The following is a 23,436-nucleotide window of genomic DNA, read 5'->3' as shown; positions in this document are numbered from 1 at the left end:
GCAGCTGCATTACTCCATAGCAAAAGCCAACGCCGTGCGGGGGTGAAAGTTGAAGTTGACGCTTGCCGACAATCGAATGACGTCTGCGCAGTAACCCTACGTTGACACCTTGAATTTCAGGTATCAAGTACAAACCCCACCAACGACGCTTCGCTGCACACGACTTGTTCTCGTCCCATTCCATCGTTAAAGCTCTTGTGAATTCCATAGAGCTTGTTATTTCTACCCACTTCACCCTCTCCCATCAAAACACTTTCCTCACTTCTTCGTGAGGATCATCTATTGACACAATGGCGGAAACTCAAGCGCCTGAGGTTGGTATGTGTATCTGCTGTGGTGTCCCGCGAAAGCTCTGACGTTTCTGTGGGTGTCGATGCCTGAAAAGGTCAAGAGCTGCGCAGAGACATCTTACCCTTTCCCATAATGTTGGAGAGGAATTTATTAGTTGGATAAATCAGGTCAGAAAGCTAATTGTCTTATTCTTGCCTTAGACTACACCCTCAACAACCCTGACACCTTGACCAAGTACAAGACCGCGGCTCAGATTTCGCACAAAGTGCTTGATGCCGTCAGTGGTACGTTTTTTTGCGCTTCTATGACTAGACTTCTGTTATACTAATTGACTATAAAAAATTAGCTCTGTGCCTTGAGGGCGAGAAGATCGTCGAGATCTGCCAGAAGGGTGACAAGCTCCTCGATGAGGAGATCGCCAAGGTCTACAAGGGCAAGAAGATCACCAAGGGTTAGTTCCTTCTCCCCCGCGCCAATGAAAAAGAAGACGATTGATTCTAACTCTATGAAATTAAATTCAAAAGGTATTGCTAGCCCTACCACCATCTCTCCTAGCTCCTATGTAACTCCCTACACTCCTCTGGTCTCCGAGACCGCCGAGGCCGAGACCGTCCTGAAGGCCGGTGAGAACGTCAAGATCCAGCTCGGTGCTCAAATTGATGGCTTCGGTACCATCGTCTGCGACATGGTCAACGTCCCTAAGAAGGATGCCGCCAAGGAGCCCATCACCGGTCCTGAGGCTGACCTCGTTATCGCTACTCACCACGCCAACGAGCTTCTGCTGCGTCTTATGGTTCCTCCCGGTCTGCTCGCCCAGGGAACCGACGAGGAGAAGAAGAAGGCCGCCGCCCAGCGTGCTCCTACCCAGGCCCAGATGTCCGCTCTCCTCGAGAAGGTCGCCAAAGCCTACGGCTGCAACGTCGTCGAGAACACCACCAGCTGGTTGTTCGACCGTAACGAGATCGAGGGCAGCAAGAAGATCATCCTGTCCCCCGGTGATGGTGTCCGTGGTGACGGTGTCCCCGAGGTTGGTGAGGTCTGGGGTGTCGAGGTTGGCCTCTCTCTGGGCAACGGTAAGGTCAAGAACCTGGACCACCGTGCTACCCTGCACCGCCGTACCACCACCACCTACGGCCTAAAGCGTCCTAGCTCCCGCCAGACTCTCTCCGAGATTGTCAAGAAGTTCGGCACTTTCCCCTTCAGCTTGCGCCAGCTTGATGACGAGAAGGCCGCCAAGGTCGGCATTGTCGAGTGTGTTCGCAGCGGTGTCGTTCGCCAGTACGAGCCCGCTGGCTCCGCTGACAACACTCCCGTCTCTCGCCTGCTGACCACCATTGGTAAGATATAACGAAACTCTCATCCTCGAAAATTTTTGCTGACTATTTCTGTAGCCATCACCAAGAACGGTATCACCAAGCTCGCCGCTCCCGGCGCTGTCGACCTCGAGCAGTACAAGAGCGACAAGAAGATCGAGGATGAGGAGATCCTCAAGATCCTTGAGCAGCCCCTGGCCCGTTCCACCGGTAACAAGAAGAACAAGAACAAGAAGAAGACCAAGGCCACTGGCGGTGACGAGTAAATGCATTGACCCGAGCGTCTCCTGTATGTCATATGCAATACACTTTTGATATAGTGTTGGACAACTTTGATTTCAAACATGTCAAAACAAAAAAAGAACCAAAGAAAGGATATCCAATTACCAATAATCCCTCTGGGTTATACGAAACTTACTGCATCTTTCAAATCAGCAAATAACATATAGTCGACACCGATCGTATTCGTGTTCAAAGTTGTCTCTCTCAAGCATACTGGTGTTTCCAGCTGGGGTCAAGATCTATCCTTGATGGATTTTCTTTTGGCCGATCATGTAATTCTCTACAGAAGATTTGATATAAACGTCCAGTAATATAGATGTTTCCCTATAGGAGTGCAACGCTTCCTGAGTGAAAAGAACCCTGGAAAACAACACTAGTGGAAACATACCAATGGGGCAAAGGTAAGAATTGGCTGTAGCAGACTGAGAGTATACTTGGAGTATACTAGAAGTAGCCTTGGGACCACTATATGAAGCACTTGTGACGACCACCTGGTTCTTGTTAGAAGCTTGTGTGGATGACTACCTCCTAAGGAAGTAGATGGCACATTAAACCAGTTCAATGTCTGGCTTACTGGACTACTTTAACCAGCGTGTTCAAGTTTCTCTTACTCCTGGACTGTACAATCAAATTGATACTGAACACAAGGTGCTCCTCCAGTATCATTCTGCTAGTATGTTGCTTCTGCCCCCCCTCTACATGCTTCTTTGACTGATTACGCACTCATTGAAGTTGACTGCCCATATTCAATCAACCTATTTAATACCCTGATAGTTCGAAGTAGTCTCACATTTCTCTGATCTATTCATTTCCGTCTCATGCAGTCAAGCCTTATACTCTTAGGCTGTTACTACATACTGGAGATCAGCGAAGCTATGTTGTCACCAACATCTTCACTAAGATTCAGTCAATTCAACATTGAGTATTAAAAAAGGATAACAATAATAATATATGACCACGATTCTTCTATTCAATACTACCCTTTCTTCTAGCATACTCGAATATCACGCTGTTCCATCAGGCAATTAGGGCATCAAACTAGCGCCACGCGCTAACCCTAGCCAGGGCGGGTTCCGCCTACCGCGATGGGCTGCTTGACTCGGTCTGCCAGGCATCGGGCGAATAATTCCTACCTCGTTGAACCCCAGCACCTCCCAATCTCCAGAAAGAGGAATATCCGCGTCGGTCACGCGTCGACTTAACTTTACCAGGCAATGCGACCATAATCCTGCCAACTGCGCAGCTTAAGGTCGCCGTATGGGAAGAGTCTGCTTGTGCACTCGCGCGCCCATCTGGGTCAAGCTCCGACGACAACTTCACTCGCGCGCCAAACCAACACCTAAGAACCATGAAGCCGATCGGAACATATCCGTCTCCCGCGGAGTATAAGAGTGTCGGCTTAAAGCCGTTGAAAGCCCCGAAGAATGGCACCAAACGCGCCTCGAAGCTATATGCTCGTGCCGACGATGAAGAGGACTTGACGACGGATACTCCTATTACACCTGTCGCGGAGGAGGAGGCGATGACAGGGGAAATTATACGCGGAGAGGGTGACGACCCTATGAATGGAATTGAAAATACGCCAGCTGTGAAAACTGTCATGGAGGGTGCCGTGTTGGATAATAGAATGGAGATCGAAGACACAGACGCAGAGGACATCAATGATACAAACCTTGCAACGCCGGTATCTGAGGCAGTTGACCCTCAGTCGGCTTTTACTTCCTTTCATCAGTCCGTTCGACCTTCGGCCCAACCTTCTTTTCATTCTTCCATTCACTCAACCGTCAACTCCCCCCTCAACACTCCGCTCGATGAAATCGACTCTCCTGTCTTGACACTAACAACTCCTGCCAACCACCTCACCGTTCCTGATTCTCATACCACAACTTCTCGCCATCAGTTGCAGCAGACTCAGTCTCCTCCCGCCACTGCCATTACGGCTCTGGCCGACGATATGGCTTCCAAAGGGCAGCAGAACATCAAACCGGACTACATCACCGTTCTGAACTCACTTCCAATCCCTAGATCCGAGAAGTACGATGTTAGTCAGCTCAAACGAGTCCTTGAGGTTGCGGTCACGCGCTCCGCCGAAATTAATGATGATGATGTCGCTTTGAGCTTAGTCCACTACTGGTCTGACATCTCTGGCGATGATTTCAAATTATCGCTGATCCACAATATCGGTAACGATGAAAGAGATCACAAGCTCGAACTCGCTCTCCAGACTATGCTACGCCATTCAACTGAAGAAGCCAACAAGTGGTATCAGACCTATGCAGCAGAAAATTCTCGTCTTTTGGCTGGCCTTGATTCCCCCACCGATTCGACGTTGTCATCTGCCAAGTCCCTTGAGCCAGAAACTACCACTTTTAGTCGTGCAGACATCTACCGTGACACCAGTGGGCCGAAGCTCGAGGAAGCATTCCTCAGCGGTAAGACAAACACCGCACCGCTGAAAAGGGCAAAGAAGCCTTGCCGGGTGAATGAGAACTCTTTCAAACGCCGGCGGGAGTGGGAAGCAGACCCCGCCCTTGAGGACAATCTAAAAGAAAAACGTGCTCAACTTGCCCAAGGAGCCAAGTCCGACCAGACTTTGGCGACAAGCAGTTCGATACGTCCTCAGCGCGGACAGCCGGATGATATCCAACACCCATACTCCCACGGATCTGAAAGGCAAGATGAGAGCATGCTATCTACCCCCGGAGCTACGACTGTTTCGGAGACTATCACGACGCCTGACACATTCCCTTCGGGTGCGAGTCAACCACGGCGACAGCGGGTTGTCAAAGAACAATTCAAAGCCAAAGCGAAACAGAAAGAAACAGAACAACAAGAGAAAGAAAAAGACAGGCAACGGGCTCATCGGCCTCGTTCTTTATCTTTGGATACTACTGTCTCCCGTACCGAGTCTGATGTCTCAAGTTCTTGCTATTCAAACCACGAGAATATGTGGATTGGTGATTACAATAGCCGGCAGATGCCGAATGCCATGTAAGTGCTTGAAATTTCCTACTGATCCACCAGAGGGGGGAAGAGAGAGGACCTGCTGGGAAAGAAGTCCCCTAGACCTGACCTAGACTAACCATGTTTCATACAGAAATGTCCCCGAAAATACAGACTACTGCACTATCTGTGGTGATGAAGGGGATCTGCTATGCTGCGACACTTGCGAAAATGCATTTCATTTCAACTGCCTGCGACCTCGGGTAGACAAAAAGAATCCACCGAAAGGCGACTGGTTCTGTGAGACATGCGTGGTGCGAAATAGCCTCACCACGACCATCGCGTGGGGCAGACACAAGCGCCGAAAGTCCTCATTCTCCCCTCCGCAGCACATCAAGGACTACTTTGAAGGCGTCGGCGAAGAAATCCGCAGCAACACGCAATATCCGCCAGAGGAGAAGCGCACTCATTCTTTCTACAAGAGCGTCCCCACCATGCCGCGTCTTACTAAGCCGCCCAAGGTTGACAAGGACCACAGCAACAGGACGCCTCTTTACGACGACCCCAACCTCACCAAGTTGATGGAGAACGGGCATGTCATTCTCTGTAATAGGTGTGGTCTATCATCTGGGGGTACTCGGCCCATCATCCGCTGTGACTATTGTGAATCACGTTTCCACTTAGACTGCTTGGATCCGCCCATGGCCAAACCCCCCTAACCCTTACGAAGGCTGGCTTTGTCCCAACCATGTTACTTCTGATGACCAAGTCATCAGAAAGTATGTGGATGGACGAGTACAAGAGCGTCGCCCTCGTCGACCAAAGAAGGCAACGACTCTTTCCCATAGATGGGATCCCGAACAGACTTGGGATGAGGATTTCAACGCACAGGAGGATGACGTCGGTTCTCGCGAGATCGTCCTAGATTTCCTCTCAACGGCCAAATTCAACAAAAAACGCGAGGACGAAAAGCGTCAAAGGCAGCTTGAAGCAACCATGCTTGAACTCACTCGACAAATGGCACTAGAGCATTTCGCTCAGAATGGAGTCTCCCTTGCTGACATCTCCAACCCAAACCCCCAACTTCGGGCTGGAATCAAGAGTCTTTTGCAAAATTATGATTCCGGGAGACACAATCTAGACACCTACGATGCAGCTTCATCTCTTCTTGGCCTTGCATCCGGCGAGCCGATCACAGTTGATGAGGAACCTGTTGCCAGCAACGCAGGGTCCGAAAATCATAGTGTGGCCCCTGAGCCCCAAGAACCTGAATTAGACGACTTGGAAACATCCCAGAACCTCACTTCGGCAAAACCAGACGAGGAACAGTCTGCGGCCTCGTCGCCCGCTCGAGAGTCTACTTCCCGGCCTAAAGTACGGTCAGCTCCGGCTTCTCGCCGTCAATCTCGATCTCGATCTCAACGTATTACCTCCACAACTACCACCAAGTCTCCCAGAATACCCGCTCGGGCATCACGGAAATCATCCGGTCCCAACTCTGATATAGGAACTGCTACTCAAACCCCAACTTCTTTCAGAGAAACACGGAAGAAGAAACGCTCATACGCTGAATCCGAGCCTGCCTTAAGCACGGACGAACCGGCTCAAAAGCGTCAGCATGCTGACTCCGATTAAATCAGCTATTTGGAAATTGGAGCTCGTGCTATCTAGCGATGGAGTATCCTACTTTGAAACGAAGTTTTGACGGGCGGGCGCATTTCGGTCCCGCACATTCTGCATCCTTGGAACAATTTTGACATCTTCGAATGAAGAAAGAAAGAAAAAAAGAACGCCAAAAAAAACATAACTACGGCAAGGAAATTTATATTTCTCTGTTTGCCTTCGACTTTAGCACACATACTCACACTCACACACACATTCGGAATCGGCGCATTTTCACACAATATAGTTTCACGTGGCTACGGAACAGGCGTTTTCTTGTGTGAGCATTTTGTTCTTGAGATTCCAATCGTCGCCGCATTTGGCGCGCGATGAATTTTGCATTTTGGTATTTTTTCTTCTTCTTTTCTTTCGACCCTCTATTTCCACCTTAAGTTGGACTATGTCTTAGGTTAAGTATGGATCGTCCTCATTGTCATTTCGGACCCGAAATCTTCTTGCATTTTGTTTCTTTTCCCTTTTTCTTCACTACTTCGAATCGTGAAGTTGATGAGCATGGGTACGGCGCTTTGATAAATCCATATGTATTATTAGCATGGATCCGGGAATCAATTATGTTACATTCTTCCAAGTTCAATTACTATTCCAATAGTAATTGCTAGAAAGTACAGGTTTGCTTTCTAACTTCAATTTGAAATAGAAACAGAAACCGAAACAAGCACACAGGTGCAGGTAGTATTGAAAATTCGTTACTCCACATAGATTGATCCGAAACAACGTACAGAATGGATCGCGTCAAACATACATCAAGCTAATAAAAGACACACAAGAACGTAAATCTCCCCGCTTGCATGAGTGCAGGTCGAATTCAAATATAAGATGCTACTAATGAAATGTGGTTATGACCATCCGTGTCGGATTGGTATTAAAGGAACTTCTTGGGCATGTTCGCACGGCGACGTTTGTACACGATGTAGGAGATAGCCAGAAGGACCTGGAAGGCAATCACCAGGAAGATGAAAAAGCCCATACGAGGGGTGGATGCGGTGATGGCTGCCAAATGTATCAGTAAGTTATCTTTGATGGTATGGCATCTTGCTATTTCAACATACCGCTCAGTAGGCTTCCCTGTAAACTCTCACTCAGACTGAGATGAGAGGTACGGAGAGTGTCGTGGAGTTGGTTAAAGCGAGTGCTGTAATCCTTGCCTTCAAGATCACGCTGCACATTTTGAAGAAGTTGCTCGATCCGTTGAAGTCGTGCATCCAGGGCAGCCACCTGGTCTTTAGAGGCAAGTTTCTGCAACAATTCAAGTTGTCTGGTATCAGCTTTAGAAGATTGACTCTTGAGATCCTGAATGATGTTGTTCGTGGCCTTGTTGGTAAGTTGAAGGCGACCGCTCAGGTCGATAAATTGAGCGGCAATGGCGTTATCCAGCACAGTATTGCCGCTGGATGGGTTGGAGTTCGCATTTTGGTTCTGGTTTTGGTTCACAATTGGCTGCTGCTGCTGTGTGCTACCTTGGTTGGAGGGAATAGTCTGGCCCTGGCCGGCGGCGGACTCAAGCACAAACTTGAATACCTCGAAGGAATCGGGGTTCTCGGGGGTGGCGGCCGTGATACCGAAGGTGTTTCCGGAAGGGAGAGCAACCTGTCATTTTTGAGCAAGTGGCGAATGTGAGTTTGCTGGGATGGTTGTCATACCTTATTAGTAGAGAAGCAAACCTTGTCGTCCACGGTGACTTCGAAGGCTGAGCTGGTATGCTTCAGCTTCACGACTGATGGTCGACCTAGGTTGCGGTAGGCATAATCACAGTGCCCGAAGGCGAGGCTGTCGACACTGCGGTGTGTCTTGTAGTCTGTTGTTCCGTCGTTCAGGAATCCACGAATGCTTCCGCCCTAGGAGTGTTTTAGCTGTAATTCTCATGAGATCGTTGAATTTTTGGTGAAAATTACCCTGCCTCCATGGGTATCAATGACGAGGGCGAAGCCGTCGAATTGACCAACAGTGTAGATACTTGAAGTACCAACTCGGGCTTGTCCATCCTTTGTGTACCACAGTTGGAGGTTTCCCCCTGAGCGTTCCTGACCACTGCCACGGAACTGAAATTCTGCTGACCATTCCGATTGTGTATTGCTATTTTCCTAATTCAGATCATGTTCATAAATGAGAGTCGTGATATTCAACGTACGGGTTCTGTGCCCAGGCCGATCCGCGGACGTTTCCAGGATAAGGGGGAGTAAGGATGAGTTTGTTTGAAAGCTATTTCGGAATATTAGTATGTAACTTGATAGCTCCATAATGGTGAAGCTCACAATTTGAGGATCAGTGCCCTCTCCAATGATGTTCCATCCGGGGATAGAATCGCGCGAGGGGGAAATCCTGGCAATGGACGTCAGTCTTGGTGAACCAATAAAGGAAATACAAGAGATCCCTCACGTCTTGTCGTATCCAAAGCTAGTGCTCTCAATAATTTGAGCTGTGGCACCAGCAGCAAAAAGCGCAAGAGAAGCGAAAGTCTTCATTATGGCGGGGCGATCCAAGTGCTGAACAGTAAAGCAAACCCAAAGCAATGCAAGCAGTATCCTCTGTATCCAACTCAACTCAACGTAATGCCAATTTTTATGTAGATCCCTTTCGTGAGCGAGTCGAGTCGCAATCGCAGGATCTCCGGGGTAGTTCACAAAGGCTAGAGACGACGCGAGTAGTGATCCAACCAATCACGACAGCAATTACGCAAATTCGAGCTTCTTTCGCGATGACAGCGGCCGATGGAGAGATATCGATAAAATGATGGAGTTGAACACTGTTAAGGATGGTGTGGCGCACGCCGACGTCTGAGAAGTCCATGCGGAGGGATTAACTTAGCTAGTGTTGATACCTGGCCTTCTCTCCTGATTTGTTCTCCGCATGCGACCACGTGACTGCGGAGGAGCTGCACTCTTGGATCGGCCCGCACTCACCTCCAACTCTTGGGAACTTTTCGTGTGTTTGTGACTGCTTGATTTCGAAAAATGCGCAATGGCTGAGCTCTATCCTTCATTGGCGCAATGTGCCATAGTTGCTGCCGCCTTTAAGTTACTGCTTTTCCCTGCATAGTGAGTTGCGTATGCCCACAGACACCCTCCGACAACGTCTAACCGCGTTGGAATGTTTACAGCAAGTCCACGGACTTCGAAGTTCACCGTAACTGGCTTGCTATTACGCATTCGCTTCCTGTCAAGGAATGGTACTACGAGGTATGTACTCGGGCAGACACAATTGCGCATTGCTAGTTGTTGACACCAATCCAGAAAACCTCAGAATGGACCCTCGATTACCCTCCGTTTTTCGCGGCTTTCGAATGGCTCATGTCGCAAGTGGCCGCATACATTGACCCGGCAATGCTCGTGGTTCAGAACTTGGGATATGATTCTTGGCAGACGGTCTATTTCCAACGCACCACAGTTATCGTCACCGAGTTGGTCTTAGTTTTTGCATTGAGCCGGTAAGAACTCTATGTTCTTTGGACAGAGACGCAAAGGATGCTAATTGTCCTCAACTTCACCAGATATGTCAAATCGGCCCCTTCCTGGGACAAGCAAGCTGCCCATGTGGCTAGTCTCTCCATTCTCCTCTCACCGGGTCTTTTCATCATCGATCACATTCACTTTCAGTACAATGGGTTTTTATACGGTATTTTAATCCTATCAATTGTCCTGGCCCGCAAACAATCAACACTTCTCTACAGTGGCACCCTTTTCGCCATTCTCATATGCCTAAAGCACATCTACCTTTACCTCGCTCTGGCTTATTTTGTCTACCTGGGCCGCTTCTACTGCCTCGACCCCAAGAACGTCTTCCGTCCGCGATTCTGCAATATCATTAAGCTCGGTTCGTGTGTTGTTGGTATATTTGCAATCGCCTTTGGGCCCTTTGTGCAGTGGGGTCAGCTTTTACAGCTCAAGAGTCGCCTCTTTCCTTTCTCGAGAGGGCTGTGCCATGCGTACTGGGCGCCAAACATTTGGGCCATGTACTCTTTCATGGATCGGGCATTGATTCCTTGTAAGTATACATGCATCTGCCTGTTCTATACCCGATCCGCTAACTTGGAATATAGTGGCTCCGCGCTTGGGTCTGCCGGTAAACCAGGACGCCCTTAACAGTGTCACGCGTGGACTCGTGGGAGACACTTCCTTTGCAGTTCTTCCAGAGGTCACTAGTGAGCAGACATTCTTGCTTACATTTCTCTTCCAACTGGTAAGCTTGTTATTCTGAATACCCGGAAACTCCATCACATACTCATCCAACATAGATTCCTCTTGTGAAGCTTTGGTTCCACGCAGGTCCCAACTGGGAGATATTTGTAGGAGCTCTGACTCTCTGTGGATATGCATCCTTCCTCTTTGGCTGGCACGTCCACGAGAAAGCCATCCTTTTGATCATTATCCCCTTCAGTCTGATCGCTCTTAAGGACCGTCGCTACTTCAGCGCATTCCGGCCATTGGCTGTTGCTGGTCATGTCTCACTTTTCCCTCTACTCTTCACCGCCGCCGAATTCCCACTAAAGACCGTCTACACTGTATTCTGGTTGATTCTCTTCCTCTTCGTTTTTGACCGCGTTGCACCGGTTCCAGAGCGACCGCGGATCTTCGTCTTTGACCGGCTTGCCTTAGTTTATCTGACATTTGCCATCCCTCTGATTGTATACTGCTCTTTGGTTCATCATCTGATCTTCGGATTCGAAAGGTTACAATTTTTGCCTCTCATGTTCATGAGCAGTTATTCTGCACTGGGCGTTGTTGGAAGCTGGGTTGGATTTATGGTGGTTTACTTTAATGCTTAGATGGTTTGCTATAGAGCAAAAGAAAAGGAAACCCCCGCTCTGGGGTACAACTGAATTGTCAAAATACATATCATCTTTGACTCAAGCATAAGGCGGTGATGTAATTTGTTCCACGTGGGTCCGACCCACTTTAACCGCGGAGTCTATCTCACACTAGTCCCAAAAGGGCTAGTCCAACCCCGTGAATCTGCACCTGCAAGACTCGGGCGAAATACGAATGCGCGTCGCGCTGGGCTGGGAACATCAACTAGCCCTGTATTTTATCCATCTATCCGATTACAGTGCAGAGATTACTTGAAGGTCAACATTTTTCTCGTCAACATATCGAGGTATATTTTCCACATTTCTTCAATATTCAATATTTACTCCGGCGGGCGGTTCCTGTAGGTAGTATGAGATCCATCTCATTGTAATGGACTACACCGCGACTTAGTAGTACACTAGTGTAGTCTTCTACTCAGACTAGATAATCAAAATGCCACAGGCCACTTCAGATAATATGCCTAAGTTCCTCGTCAAACTCGGTGGGACGTAGCTTGATGTACAGTTTGAAACTTCCCCCAACTGCCTACCAGCAATTCCAGAGTTGTAGTGGTTTTCGACTTCTACCTTCGAATTTACCGGTAACTCAATCATAAAGTGCCCCTAGGGTACTAAGACATCTTATCATGCGTATCTACCAAGGTAATTTTCAAGAAAAAAGGGTTCAAAGTGAAGACAAACACGCTAGGGCGACGACAGCCGCGTCTGACATACATCAGACTTGTTAATCCAATCATAATCCGTTAGTGAGAATACGCTGACTCGCCTTGAGACTGAGTGAATCGCTGGCTTTGAGAGGGAGTGGTATCTTTTTTCAAGGGGAAATAAGAGAACACAATTGAACAATGTTCCGAGGCCGTCGCCCAGTTCATCGTGCAGCGGAAATATATATTGCCATTTTCAGAAAGGCAAGTTGCTGTCCTCCCGTCCGATCCAAGAACCAGAACAACGTCACGCTATTTATCTCAAGATGTTTGGAGAACATATAGAAATGAACCTTCAATCAAAAATTCTTCAAGTTGCCGATCGAAACGTGAAAAACTTGAAACCCAGCAATGTCGCAGTGGATGGTCCGTTCTGGACCGCGGTGCACGAAGATTTTCATTTGCTGATCATACCAAGTGGGATACCCTTGAAAGCCATAGCATAAAAAGCTCTCAATATTGATACGAGGATAAGCTAGTACATGCTTGTAGTGCCACCTTGAATTACGGCTCATTCCAATGATATATGTTGTAGTGATTTGGAAGAGTATACTGGTTAGTTAGTACTACATCCTATCAAAGGTGACTCGGCATTTATGACCTCACCAATACACCACTTGTAAAGAGGAACAATAATAACTCAGTATCTCAAGACACGCAATCTGGTCGCGGCCTGATGTTTGATTGGTGCGAGTAACAAGGCCGGTAGTGGTCACCCAGTTCTTTGTTGGACTCGAGATAGATATAAAGGACTAGAATTCTTTATGCATATCATTCTTTGAACCATAGCTTGAATGAGTACTATTATTTCTGGTATTAGCTCATTCGTACTACGATAATATTACTAGAAATGGGGATATGGGGATACCTAATCGTGTGGTATGATCATCTTGTGCAGTAAATAAACGATTCTCTCATTGGAATACTCACTCGTACACATAATTTGGATGACCTCGTAGTCATACAGCCGTACGCTAGTCAGGTAAAGCACAAGTAAGAGGGACGGTGGATTCAGGATAGTAGTTGATCTCTAATATGAGCATACTAACGGTAGGACCATGTATCCTCTGCTACTGCATAACATAACATCTGTTGCCCAGATGTTATTAATATAGAGTGGCGTGAGTGAACTATAGACACATATTGAATACTGATATCTTGAAGGAAATTCCATTATGGTGGTGTTGAAAGAATACAAAGACCCCAAGCATCAATATTGGTACTAGTTCGTAGCAGACTAAGTTTCCAAACAAGACCCCCCCCGCGGGACTATTTGATAATTGGATACGGAATGCGACCATACGAATTAGAATCGAGTAAGATAGACCCTAATAAATTCTCTCGTATTTGACGACCAAAATGAGGGTAAATAAGTGTATGACGGGGGAAGTGGTGGGCAAGTAGAGCTGTCAGAAGAGTAGAGACTGGCCGCGGAGGGCGCAAGAGGGTCGGCCGGGCGAAAAGTGGAAAAAAAAGTGGACTGGCGACTTTCTTTTCTGCTTCCCGCCTGCTCCTCCTCTCCGCCAATCAGCATTCGCACTTCCGGCGCGCTTGATCGACCGCTCCTCACTGCGCTTTTTACCTTCTTGCGAACTCTTTCTCTTCTACTTCTTCTCCCTTCCACGTTGCAGCACCTTCATCCATTTCCACCACCACCATCTTGTGAGGAATTGTCGGTTGTTCCTGTCTTTTACACGACGCGTTTGCTCTCGGTAAGTCCGCGAGTTTACTCCATCCTTCTTCTCCACTGCTTCCGAGTCCTCCTCAACCTCCTCTTCCACCACCGCCGAGACTTGCCGCGTCATAAGTCTAGAGCCAAACTCGACACAATAACTCTGTACCATCTGAATCTGTTATCGCGCGCGTTACATCGGACATTATCCATCGCATACTTCTATTTTTATAGATCGGACAAGTTAACTGATGATGTCGTGTATGGTCTAGTCGGTTCATACTTGAACTCGGTCGCGGTCGTCTCAGGAAGATCAAACGCGTTCTGACTTCTTCATTAAGAGAATGGTATGGAATTACACCCAATTTGCTCCAAACTCTCCGCCAAGGTGCCTATAACGTGGTATAACGTGGGGGTATGAATGCTACTGGAGAACGCGCGCAACTTACGCCATTGCCTAGGTCTTTTTCAAACGGAAACCGGTCGTATACCTCCCACGGCCTGTAATTCACGATGACAATTCAGAGGTACGAATAGTATTCAAAGAATGGGAGAAAACAATCAATCCCGGAGGAAATGGATGATTGACAATATGTCCTAGGTCTGGGTCGTTCCGGAGACCAGCGAGGTTTTCACTAGCTACGAAGCATATCTTTCTCGGATGGATTTCTACAAACAGCGTCGTTTTATCTGTGAGATTACGGGTCACTCGGGTTTAAACTTTTTCGAGGCAATGCGTAGTGAGGTAGGTTGGGTCTCTGCCTGGTGGTCTCCTCGAGATGAGAAAATACTCAACTTAATATTAGATGGAAGAATCGCGCGAGGTGAACAGCAGTTTTCCTGAGGCACTGAAAGAGCCAATACTACGTCGAATTCAGTTTTCAACGGTTTCAAGGCTGGACAATCTAGGTATGTCATTTGCGTCCTTACTACACTTTAACATTGACTAACAGTTAACGTCTAAAAGTGGATGAAATATACGAAGTGAGAACCAGCTATAATACTTGCATTGGGATTATTGCTGACGGAATCGACTTTAGGAATTTAAATCCGACTTCTATCCTGGAGAAAATGTGCTGATCCTGTTGGAGGATAGCAGCAGACTACATGGCATTATTAGAGACAAGGCAAATTTTGCGGAACAACTGTTTGCCGATGGGACTATCAAAACCCCAGCTTACGCGAGATACCTGGTCAAAATCCTCGACCGTCCAAACGAGGAGGCATTGCTAGACCAAGATCACATCACACGGGACAGGAAGGCCTTCACTAAGCTTATGCTCAGAGGCTTCATCAAGCATAATGTCACTCGCGAATCCTGGACCGGGGCACCCTGGCTAGTGAAGGCTTCGATCGCTGAAGAATACAAGATCTCCACAGAGGTCCCCAAACATCTTCAGTATGGATCGAAGGTCGCGGAGAAGAAAGCCATGAAGAAGGCGGACCAGGAAGGATTTTTCGGTTTCTTCTCTTCCCAACAACTACCAGCTCTTAAACCGGCTGTGAAAGGACAAAAGTCCAAGATATCTACCCATGATTTGGCAAAGTCGAGCCAGGCACAATACGAGGAATATCAGCGATCACTAAACGGGAATCCCTCCTTTTTGCTTCCTAACAATCCTCTGCGTCCGTCAAAACCACCGCTGGTCGGTGACAGAAAGATGCAACCGCCTTCCGTCATTATTAAGAACGAACCAACGGCCCCGTCTCCTCCACCAATCCGTTATCCGATCGAAGACTTGGAACTTCCACCTTGCCGAGATGATAAGCAGCGCCCAACACTGAAATTCATGATGGTGGGCGAAGCAGACGATGATGAAACTGAAGAATTGTTACCTGATGACTTGGAGCCCGAGTCTGTTGGACTACTGCTGGAAACTTGGGATACCATCAACGTTTATTGCGAGGTGTTCCAGATCGATTCATTCACATTCGATGACTTTGTGCAAGCTATGCGTTTTTCGTCGGAGGAAATGGATTGTGAGCTCTTCGTGGAAATGCACTGTGCTATTCTAAAGAAGTTGGTCAACTCGGAGAACGACAATGGCGCTATCCAGATCACACTTCCTGACTTCCCCGTTGAAGAATCTGACGAATCCGAGGAAGAACAGGAGGATGAAGAGGAAGGGGAAGAAAACGATGAAAACGAAGAGCCTGAAGAATCTGCCGGAAGAATGACCACTCGAGGCAGCCTGGCCAAGAAAGAGCTGGAGGAGCTAAAAACGCACGTTGAGGAAGATGAAGAGCAGGATACCCAGATTCACCGGGCTGCTGAAATGTTTACCAACTACGGATGGGTTGATCGTCTTCGTCGACGAGACTTCCGCAATGGTGGTTGGGAGCTAGTCATGATCGGTCTCCTGCACCAACTATCTGTTCGCCCTCGCTATCAAGCAACTTGTAACGACATACTCAAGCATCTTGCACCGCTCGACGCGAAGCCAAATCAGAAGACTGCACAGCAACAGTATTCTACTCTCGACATCAACCTGCGTGTCAAGGCATTGCAAATCATAACTCTGCTGAGCTTAGAGACCAAGGCCATCCGAAACTATCTGGAAGAGAGAAGTAACCAGATGACCGAGTTCAGAAAAGTGAAGATTGAACATCAAAAAGCACGCAAGGCAGCGTACGTAACATGGTGACTCCCTTTATTAATGACAAACACTAACTTTGTTCGCTAGACTTGTTGAACTCCGTCAGCTTCACCAGGACCGGAAAGCTCTTCAGCCAGAACCAGAAAAGAATGAAAAGTCACCTTCGCCAGTGCCTGAGCTTGAAGGAATGGACGATTCTAAGATGACTTTGGAAGGTGATTCTGAAATGCCTATGGACACCGAGGATGAAGATACGCCTCGGCCACGTGGGCTTCGTGGGGGCATCGACCGCGCCCTCGAGAGGAAGCGCAAGCAAGAGATAGAAAGAGAGCGCAAGGAGCAGCTCGCTAAGCAACCAAAGGGAACCAAGCAATACCAAAAGGTTCTGAAGAAGATCGATGAGCAGAAGGCCAAGATTGATAAGCTTCAAGAGGAGATTGACTCGGTTGATAATGACCTCCGCGAGGCTGATTGCCCGCGAACCCGTTGCCTGGGTTTGGATCGATTCTGCAATCGTTACTGGTGGTTTGAACGTAATGCCATGCCTCGCGAAGGTATGCCGAACAGCTCAACATCCGAGGCTTGCTATGCCAACGGCCGTCTTTGGGTGCAAGGACCAGATGATATGGAGCGTGCGGGCTTCATTGACTTGACGGACGAGCAGCGCAAAATTTATCATAAGCATTTCCAAACGACCCCCGCCGAGCGCAAGAAGCACGAAGAAGGATCTACTCATCTATCGAATGCCCGGGAATGGGGCTACTATGAAGAACCTGAATCGCTTGAACGACTGCTGGAATGGCTGGAGCCAAAGGGCATCCGCGAGTGCAAACTTGTGAAGGAACTCCACCTCCAGAAGAACCATATTATCAAGTATATGAAGAATCGCCAGTCATATTTGGATGACTCTCGTGAGCGTGCTGAATCCGAGGAGATGCCAACCAAGCGGGTCACTACGCGCAATAAGACATATGTTGACACAAATGAGCATAGTCTTCGCTGTCTCCGCTGGAAAAATACCACTGCTATGAATGAAGTTGGACACCTTCATGTCGACCCTGATCGACCAGCCAAACGCCAGAAGCGCAACACAGACGATGTTCGCGAAGCCAAGGCGACTCGAGGCAAGCCATTGACTCGACAAGGCTCGCGCCGAGGGTAAATTCGGATTTAAAAATTCTCTCTCTCTTTTTTTTTTTGGTGTCCAATGCTGCATTTGGAGCTCGTTTCCACTCTTGATTCTCTTTTATTTTCCAGAGATCATGCGACCACGATCTTGTAACATTGCTAGTCTTTTAAGAACTGTATACATTCCATGCATCTGCGTCAGGGAAGGAGTCTGGTGGGGGGGTTTACTGTGATTGATTGCTTTTTTTTTCTCTGCTCTCTGTTTCTCTGTTGTTTTTTCTTCCAAATTAAATAGAACTGTAAAGCACATAGAAGTCACTATCCATTTCATTCATTCTAAATGCTACACAGCCTAACTATATGTAACTATTCCGAAATTCCTAATATTCTCCATATCACCGAGGATTGCCGCTGACCATTCGGCTGCTCGGGACTCGTTGCCGCATTGTGGTATTTTTGGGTATTTTTGGTATTCGTATGGTAATTTCCCGGCTACACACGGGCTGCGGCTGGTATCGGCATGTCAGACCTGTACCGCCCGAAGGTCCACGGCAAAAGACGTCAGTGCTTCTGAATGGTAAGTCCTTTTGCCTTCGGACACACTCTTTTCTTTTTGATATATCTTCAAGTAAACTGCTCTAACGACGATATCTGGTCATATTATCGCTTTCACGCGGACGCTGCATCATTTCGTTCCCAATCCCGACGACTCTCCGGTAACCCGAGTCAACTTTTTTCTTTTACCAGATTATCGCCGGGTGATCACGAGGGGGAAGACCGTTATTCCCCAGACCCTCGCCCTCGGTGCGCCTCGGCCACACACTACACCTCCCTCTTCTTCATGTCGACGGGCCTCCCAGACCATGCCCATACTCATTCCGACATTCTCTCAGAGCCACGCCACTATCTTCACACAAGCGCGGATACCACTCCGCATCCCGACTCTTCGATGAGTGGGATCGCACAGCAACGAGCGGCTCCGTCACCGATCGCAGGTGGTACGGGAGGCCAGTATATCAATAAAGAGGAGCAGAAGAATAGTAAAGGGAATCAACCGGTCAAGACAAAAAGTCTTGATTATGTATTACGCAGTGGCCTGGCCGGAGGAGCCGCTGGTTGTGCCGTAAGTCTCCCGCGGAGGTGGAAATGTGATCGGGGAGGGCAAACGCTTACTCTTTTGGAATGAAGAATATGTTCGTGCTAACTGTGAGATCCAATGTAGGCCAAGACTGTCGTGGCACCGCTCGATCGCGTAAAGATCCTCTTCCAAGCGTCGAATCCTCAATTCGCAAAATACACAGGTAGCTGGTCGGGAATGCTAGCTGCGATAAGCGACATCAAACGATATGAAGGTTCTCGAGGTCTCTACAAAGGACACTCAGCCACTCTCCTTCGTATTTTCCCTTATGCCGCCATTAAATTCCTCGCCTACGAACAAATCCGCGCTACTGTGATTAGCTCGCCCGAACATGAGACCCCAATCCGCCGTTTAGTATCCGGTAGCTTGGCTGGCATCACCTCCGTCTTCTTCACATATCCCCTCGAGCTCATTCGTGTTCGATTGGCATTCGAAACAAAACGCACATCCCGATCGTCCTTGACGGACATTTGTAAACAAATCTACAGCGAACGCATCACTCCTCCATCTACAACTACCGCCACCACTTCCGGCGCCCAACAATCCTCCACGGGTGCCGCCGTCGCTGAGAATGTCTCTTCAACAGTTAATCAAGTTGTTCCTCGGTCCGGCATCGCGAACTTCTATCGTGGTTTCGGACCTACTATCCTCGGCATGCTCCCTTACGCTGGAGTCTCATTCCTAACCCACGACACAGTGGGCGATTGGCTTCGATACCCTTCAGTTTCAAAATATACTACCATACCAGACTCAGAGACGAAGCCGAAAAAGGGATCTCGACATCCCCAGCTCACCGCCGTGGCAGAGCTTTTCTCCGGCGCAGTGGCTGGCCTCGTGGCTCAAACATTCTCATATCCTCTTGAAGTCATCCGGCGACGAATGCAGGTGGGCGGTGCAGTCGGTGATGGACGCCGAATGGGGATTATTGAGACCGGCCGAAAGGTCTGGCTTGAGCGCGGGTTCCGTGGGTTCTGGGTTGGATTGACAATTGGATATATCAAGATTGTACCCATGAGTGCAACCGCCTTTTTTGTCTATGAGCGCTTGAAGTGGTCACTAGGAATCTAGTGTTACCATGTGGCTTATATACTTGCCTTTTTCAGCGCAAGTCTTTTGATGCATATGCTACCAGACTAAGGGTAACCTCCTTTAGCGATGGATCGATTGAGTCTTTCTCTTCCACGCCGAGTGAATCTTTTCTCGGTTTCTGATTCCCACTGCTGGGCGTTCTGGACTACTTTGACACATACTTATCATATTTTTTTTTGTTGTCATCTGTTACAGACATGAAATAGAAGAGCCTGTTGGCTTTGGCGATATCTCAAAGATGCACATATTCAGGGCCTTTGAAGACTGGCCTTGTTGATACCAATTCATTGAAACCATTTTTTCCAAGCAATTCCAGCCTTTCCTAAATAGACTCTGTAAACACTATTCCATCTCAGTCGTATTCTATTTGTAAATCTTTATTTTTATACCTCAACGATATTCAATACATCCAAATACTGCAATGGCCCAGTGGAGCAGGCGGAGTGCACGGACCACAACAAAAAAAAGTTCAAGACTTCCCCAAATTCCAATCATTCTCTTTCTCCTTCCAGAACAACCACAAAATGACTACACGCAAGCATAACGAGTTCCTCGATATTTCAGACAGTGAAGAAGATGAGCGTAGTGATCGAGGCTATGACTCCGAGGAGAATGTGGCGAAAAGCAAAGGTCGCAATGTGAAGCGGCAACGAACTGCAAACACTCAAGATCTATTCGGTCTCCAATCAGATCACTCAGACGAGGAGGAATCCGACGAAGAATCAGCAGAGTCAAAAGGGAAGACGCGCAAACAGCAGGGTTCTCGTGAAGATCAGGGTTCCGACAAGGAAGATGGAAATGAAGACAATGAAGAAGAGGGCGATTATCTCGATCTGACGACTTCGAAAACCTCAAAATCCAAAAAGCCACTCATTACGAAGCCGGTTAAACCAACCAAGAAGTCGAAGTCGAAGCCCGGTGTTATTTATTTGAGTTCTCTCCCACCATACCTCCGGCCCTCTGCTCTACGATCCTTCTTGGAACAGCGTGGTTTTGCGCCTATCACGAGAGTATTCCTGCAACCAACTGTACCGAACAATTCTGCGCCAAAGCGCCGATCGAATAAGAGAAAGACTTATTCTGATGGATGGGTGGAGTTTCAAAGCAAAGCTACGTATGTGTCTTTAGTTCTTAGTACATGTATGGAAGACTTGACTGATCTGATCGCGCATTTAGGGCAAAACTTGCTGCTGAAACGCTTAATTGTCAGCTTGTTGGAGGCAAAAAGGGATCATGGTATCATGATGATATTTGGAATATGAAGTATCGTAAGTATTAGCTGACGAGCTATTAAACATACTGCCCAATGACCCTTAGCTAACGTCTATGCGCCTATCTTTAGTCCGTGGATATAAATGGTCAGATCTGATGGAGCAGATCCAGAGAGAACGTGCAGAGAGAGAAGCTAGACAACGAGCCGAGGACCTGCGTGCTAAGAGGGAAGAGAAGGTCTTCTTAGCGGGTGTGGAACGTGGACGAGTCGAGGAGGGAATGGCGAAGAAGAACGATGCGAAGAGGAAGCGACAGCTAGAAGCTGCCGATGCCGTCGAGACAAAAGCCCCGGAGAAAGTCCAGGAGAAGAAACCTCGGAGGACATTCGTTCAAAACGATGTTGTTTCTGCGAAGAAGACAGAAACCATCGGAGACGATGCGAAGAGAGTTTTGGGGAAGATCTTTTGATCCAATGTCTATTATCTACACCTGTATTTTTGAGATATCCATACTACTATACATTCTATATTCATAGATCTGGTGTGATGATGGAAAGAAAGTATTTGCAATGCGCAAGCTATTTACCACGCCATAATCTAGATATTCAAAACTTTTTGATTTCTTCAATGTGCCCATCAGAAATGTCAAATAAACGCCAGCCATGATCGTCAAGGATATCAACTCGTAGAAAGCTTATTCATCGCCCATATTCAGCTCATCAAAGTCATCAAGAAGTTCGTCCATGTTGATCTTTGGAACCTCATCTTCACTTCCACTATCCTCTTGCATCTCATCCTGGTTCTGAGCTTGCTGGCGAGCCTTATAGATATCCAAGGTTTGTCGAAGTTCCTGATCTTCTTCGACATCACGTAAGAACATCTCGAAATCAGCCTCCATACGGTTGGCCTCTTGCTCTTGCTTGCGAGTAGGGGCAGGAGCATTGCTGGCAGCGAGAGCCTCCTCTTCGTACTCGCGAGCCATACGCTTGAGGCGCCAGGCACGATTCTTGGGCTTCTTCTTGCGGGCGTAGTGCTTCTTCACCAAGACAACATCAGGGATTGTAGAGCTATATTGGCTGCTGTTCTCAATAGCCTCATAGTTGTTATCATTGAAGATAGTACCGGCCAAATGGTAACCGAGAGCAACATCTCCCACGTGCAGAACACCACCAAGGTGAGTTCGTGTGAAGTAGGTAATATCATTAGATCCAAGATCCGAAGTACGGGCGACAGTAGCCTCGGCCAAGAAGAATCGGCCATTGGACTGGCCAACGGGCTCGATATCCATAACCATAAATTCCGTCAGGCGAGTGACATCTGAAATGTTCTTGAAAGGTGCGCGCCAGTAAACACCGGTAGGAACTTCACAGGTTTGGAGGGTCTGGGGGTCGATGAGATTAACGGCACTTCCGACACGGTGGCAAAGTGTGAGGGGATTGATGTTGCCCAGCTGGCGGGCTAATTTGATCGGAAGAGCAACCAAGTCATCCTTGCAAATGGGGATGATCTCACAAGACCAAGTGTGTTTATATTGGGCCACTGTCGATGGTTTGTCAGAACGTGATTATTTTGGATTGGAACATTGCGACGAAAGATAACTTACCAGAAGTATGGATATCCATGGAAATGAGCTCTTGGGACTTCTTGGATGTGATAGGAGCCACGCTCTGTAGGAATTCAACCATTCGCTCAGCCTCATTTCGCTTAGCATAGTAGAAATCAAGACCATCCTTCGCCTCTTTGATATTGACTGTATCCTTGTGTGCACCGTTCTTCAGAATAAGCTGCTCCAGGTACAAGAAAGTACGCTTGTGGGGCACCTTTTGACGAAGTTGGATGGATGCACGCCAGGCGTGGTGGGTGAAACTTTTCTGGCAATCAGGGCATTGCTGTGTGGCAACAACGTACTCCACCTCAAAGCTCTGTTGAATGATAGTACCCTGGAAAGCCTCTTGTTGAATTGTGAGCTTAACCTTCACACGACGGGAGTGAGGTTCGGTCCAAATGAAACTGGCATCGATGATTCGGACTTTTGAAAGACCGCGAAGACGGCGCAAACAGATCGCAAGGAGTTCTTTCGATTCAGGAGCAGCGACGAGCCAGCTGTTTGGGGGTTGAAGCCAACGTTCACAATCTTTGCAGAAGTGCAGAGTTGATTCACGTTGCACTCCTTGAGAGACATCAACGGACAGACGAACACAATCCTGGCAAAGTGCACCAGCAGCCGTAGTTCCGTCGATAGGAGCACCACAGTTGCAGCAGAGAATACTACAAAAATCAGTTTAAGTTCGAAAATATTATAGTGGTGAGAAAAGAGGGAACAAGAAAAAGTATTCCCCAAAAAACCACCCCTCCGCGATAAGAAAAAAAAAGACGAAAAAAGGGAAGAAGACTTACGTAGCAGAGATGGGCTGGTCCTGCTGCATTCCCATCATGGGAACGGGAGCATCCAGATCCATCGACATCTTGACGAGAATTCCTACTGGAAATACTCGAGAATCACGAAGAGTCTGTAGAAGAACAAAACGTCGAGCAGGTCGATTTGTAACTTTTGCCCCGCCATGCCCGATTCTTTTTATCG

At 47.9% G+C, this 23,436-nt stretch overlaps 9 protein-coding genes across 9 annotated transcripts; 6 read left to right on the top strand and 3 right to left on the bottom strand.

Moving 5' to 3' along the window:
* Positions 1-248: 248 nt before the first annotated feature.
* Positions 249-1,960, top strand: N7469_007404 (curved DNA-binding protein (42 kDa protein)). Its single transcript, XM_056646322.1, has 5 exons — positions 249-318; positions 492-575; positions 638-742; positions 816-1,628; positions 1,683-1,960. The coding sequence occupies exons 1-5, from the start codon at positions 291-293 to the stop codon at positions 1,868-1,870; spliced, it is 1,218 nt and encodes a 405-aa protein (XP_056499763.1). The 5' UTR covers positions 249-290; the 3' UTR covers positions 1,871-1,960.
* Positions 1,961-3,234: 1,274 nt separating this feature from the next.
* N7469_007403 (putative PHD finger domain protein) lies at positions 3,235-6,464 on the top strand (the record flags this gene model as incomplete). Its single annotated transcript, XM_056646321.1, has 3 exons — positions 3,235-4,877; positions 4,984-5,425; positions 5,514-6,464. 3 exons carry the CDS (start codon positions 3,235-3,237, stop codon positions 6,462-6,464), a joined length of 3,036 nt encoding a protein of 1,011 aa, XP_056499762.1.
* Positions 6,465-7,374: 910 nt separating this feature from the next.
* Positions 7,375-9,299, bottom strand: N7469_007402 (uncharacterized protein; the record flags this gene model as incomplete). The annotated part of the gene is made up of 8 exons (XM_056646320.1): positions 7,375-7,502; positions 7,562-8,099; positions 8,153-8,347; positions 8,405-8,585; positions 8,641-8,711; positions 8,765-8,831; positions 8,889-8,995; positions 9,147-9,299. The coding sequence occupies 8 exons, from the start codon at positions 9,297-9,299 to the stop codon at positions 7,375-7,377; spliced, it is 1,440 nt and encodes a 479-aa protein (XP_056499761.1).
* A 171-nt stretch (positions 9,300-9,470) lies between these two features.
* N7469_007401 (dolichyl-P-Glc:Glc1Man(9)GlcNAc(2)-PP-dolichol alpha-1,3-glucosyltransferase ALG8) lies at positions 9,471-11,274 on the top strand (the record flags this gene model as incomplete). Its single annotated transcript, XM_056646319.1, has 6 exons — positions 9,471-9,547; positions 9,610-9,688; positions 9,743-9,936; positions 10,000-10,493; positions 10,549-10,688; positions 10,744-11,274. 6 exons carry the CDS (start codon positions 9,471-9,473, stop codon positions 11,272-11,274), a joined length of 1,515 nt encoding a protein of 504 aa, XP_056499760.1.
* A 2,350-nt stretch (positions 11,275-13,624) lies between these two features.
* N7469_007400 (uncharacterized protein) lies at positions 13,625-13,825 on the bottom strand (the record flags this gene model as incomplete). The annotated part of the gene is made up of 1 exon (XM_056646318.1): positions 13,625-13,825. One exon carries the CDS (start codon positions 13,823-13,825, stop codon positions 13,625-13,627), a length of 201 nt encoding a protein of 66 aa, XP_056499759.1.
* Positions 13,826-14,425: 600 nt separating this feature from the next.
* On the top strand, positions 14,426-17,451 carry N7469_007399 (uncharacterized protein; the record flags this gene model as incomplete). The annotated part of the gene is made up of 3 exons (XM_056646317.1): positions 14,426-14,437; positions 14,733-16,321; positions 16,377-17,451. The coding sequence occupies 3 exons, from the start codon at positions 14,426-14,428 to the stop codon at positions 17,449-17,451; spliced, it is 2,676 nt and encodes an 891-aa protein (XP_056499758.1).
* An 807-nt stretch (positions 17,452-18,258) lies between these two features.
* On the top strand, positions 18,259-19,623 carry N7469_007398 (coenzyme A transporter; the record flags this gene model as incomplete). Its single annotated transcript, XM_056646316.1, has 2 exons — positions 18,259-18,540; positions 18,640-19,623. 2 exons carry the CDS (start codon positions 18,259-18,261, stop codon positions 19,621-19,623), a joined length of 1,266 nt encoding a protein of 421 aa, XP_056499757.1.
* Positions 19,624-20,168: 545 nt separating this feature from the next.
* Positions 20,169-21,324, top strand: N7469_007397 (RNA-binding ATPase activator ESF2; the record flags this gene model as incomplete). The annotated part of the gene is made up of 3 exons (XM_056646315.1): positions 20,169-20,758; positions 20,821-20,912; positions 20,987-21,324. 3 exons carry the CDS (start codon positions 20,169-20,171, stop codon positions 21,322-21,324), a joined length of 1,020 nt encoding a protein of 339 aa, XP_056499756.1.
* A 225-nt stretch (positions 21,325-21,549) lies between these two features.
* Positions 21,550-23,320, bottom strand: N7469_007396 (ribosome-binding protein NMD3; the record flags this gene model as incomplete). The annotated part of the gene is made up of 3 exons (XM_056646314.1): positions 21,550-22,394; positions 22,459-23,123; positions 23,253-23,320. 3 exons carry the CDS (start codon positions 23,318-23,320, stop codon positions 21,550-21,552), a joined length of 1,578 nt encoding a protein of 525 aa, XP_056499755.1.
* Between the last annotated feature and the right edge of the window lie 116 nt (positions 23,321-23,436).

The sequence above is a fragment of the Penicillium citrinum genome (assembly GCF_028827155.1).
Source record: "Penicillium citrinum strain IBT 23319 chromosome Unknown utg000006l:1.0-3011923.0:1.0-3012962.0, whole genome shotgun sequence".
Lineage (NCBI taxonomy): Eukaryota > Fungi > Ascomycota > Eurotiomycetes > Eurotiales > Aspergillaceae > Penicillium > Penicillium citrinum.
The sequence above is the reverse complement of the archived record's forward strand: the minus strand, read 5'-3'. Positions and strand labels throughout refer to the sequence as shown.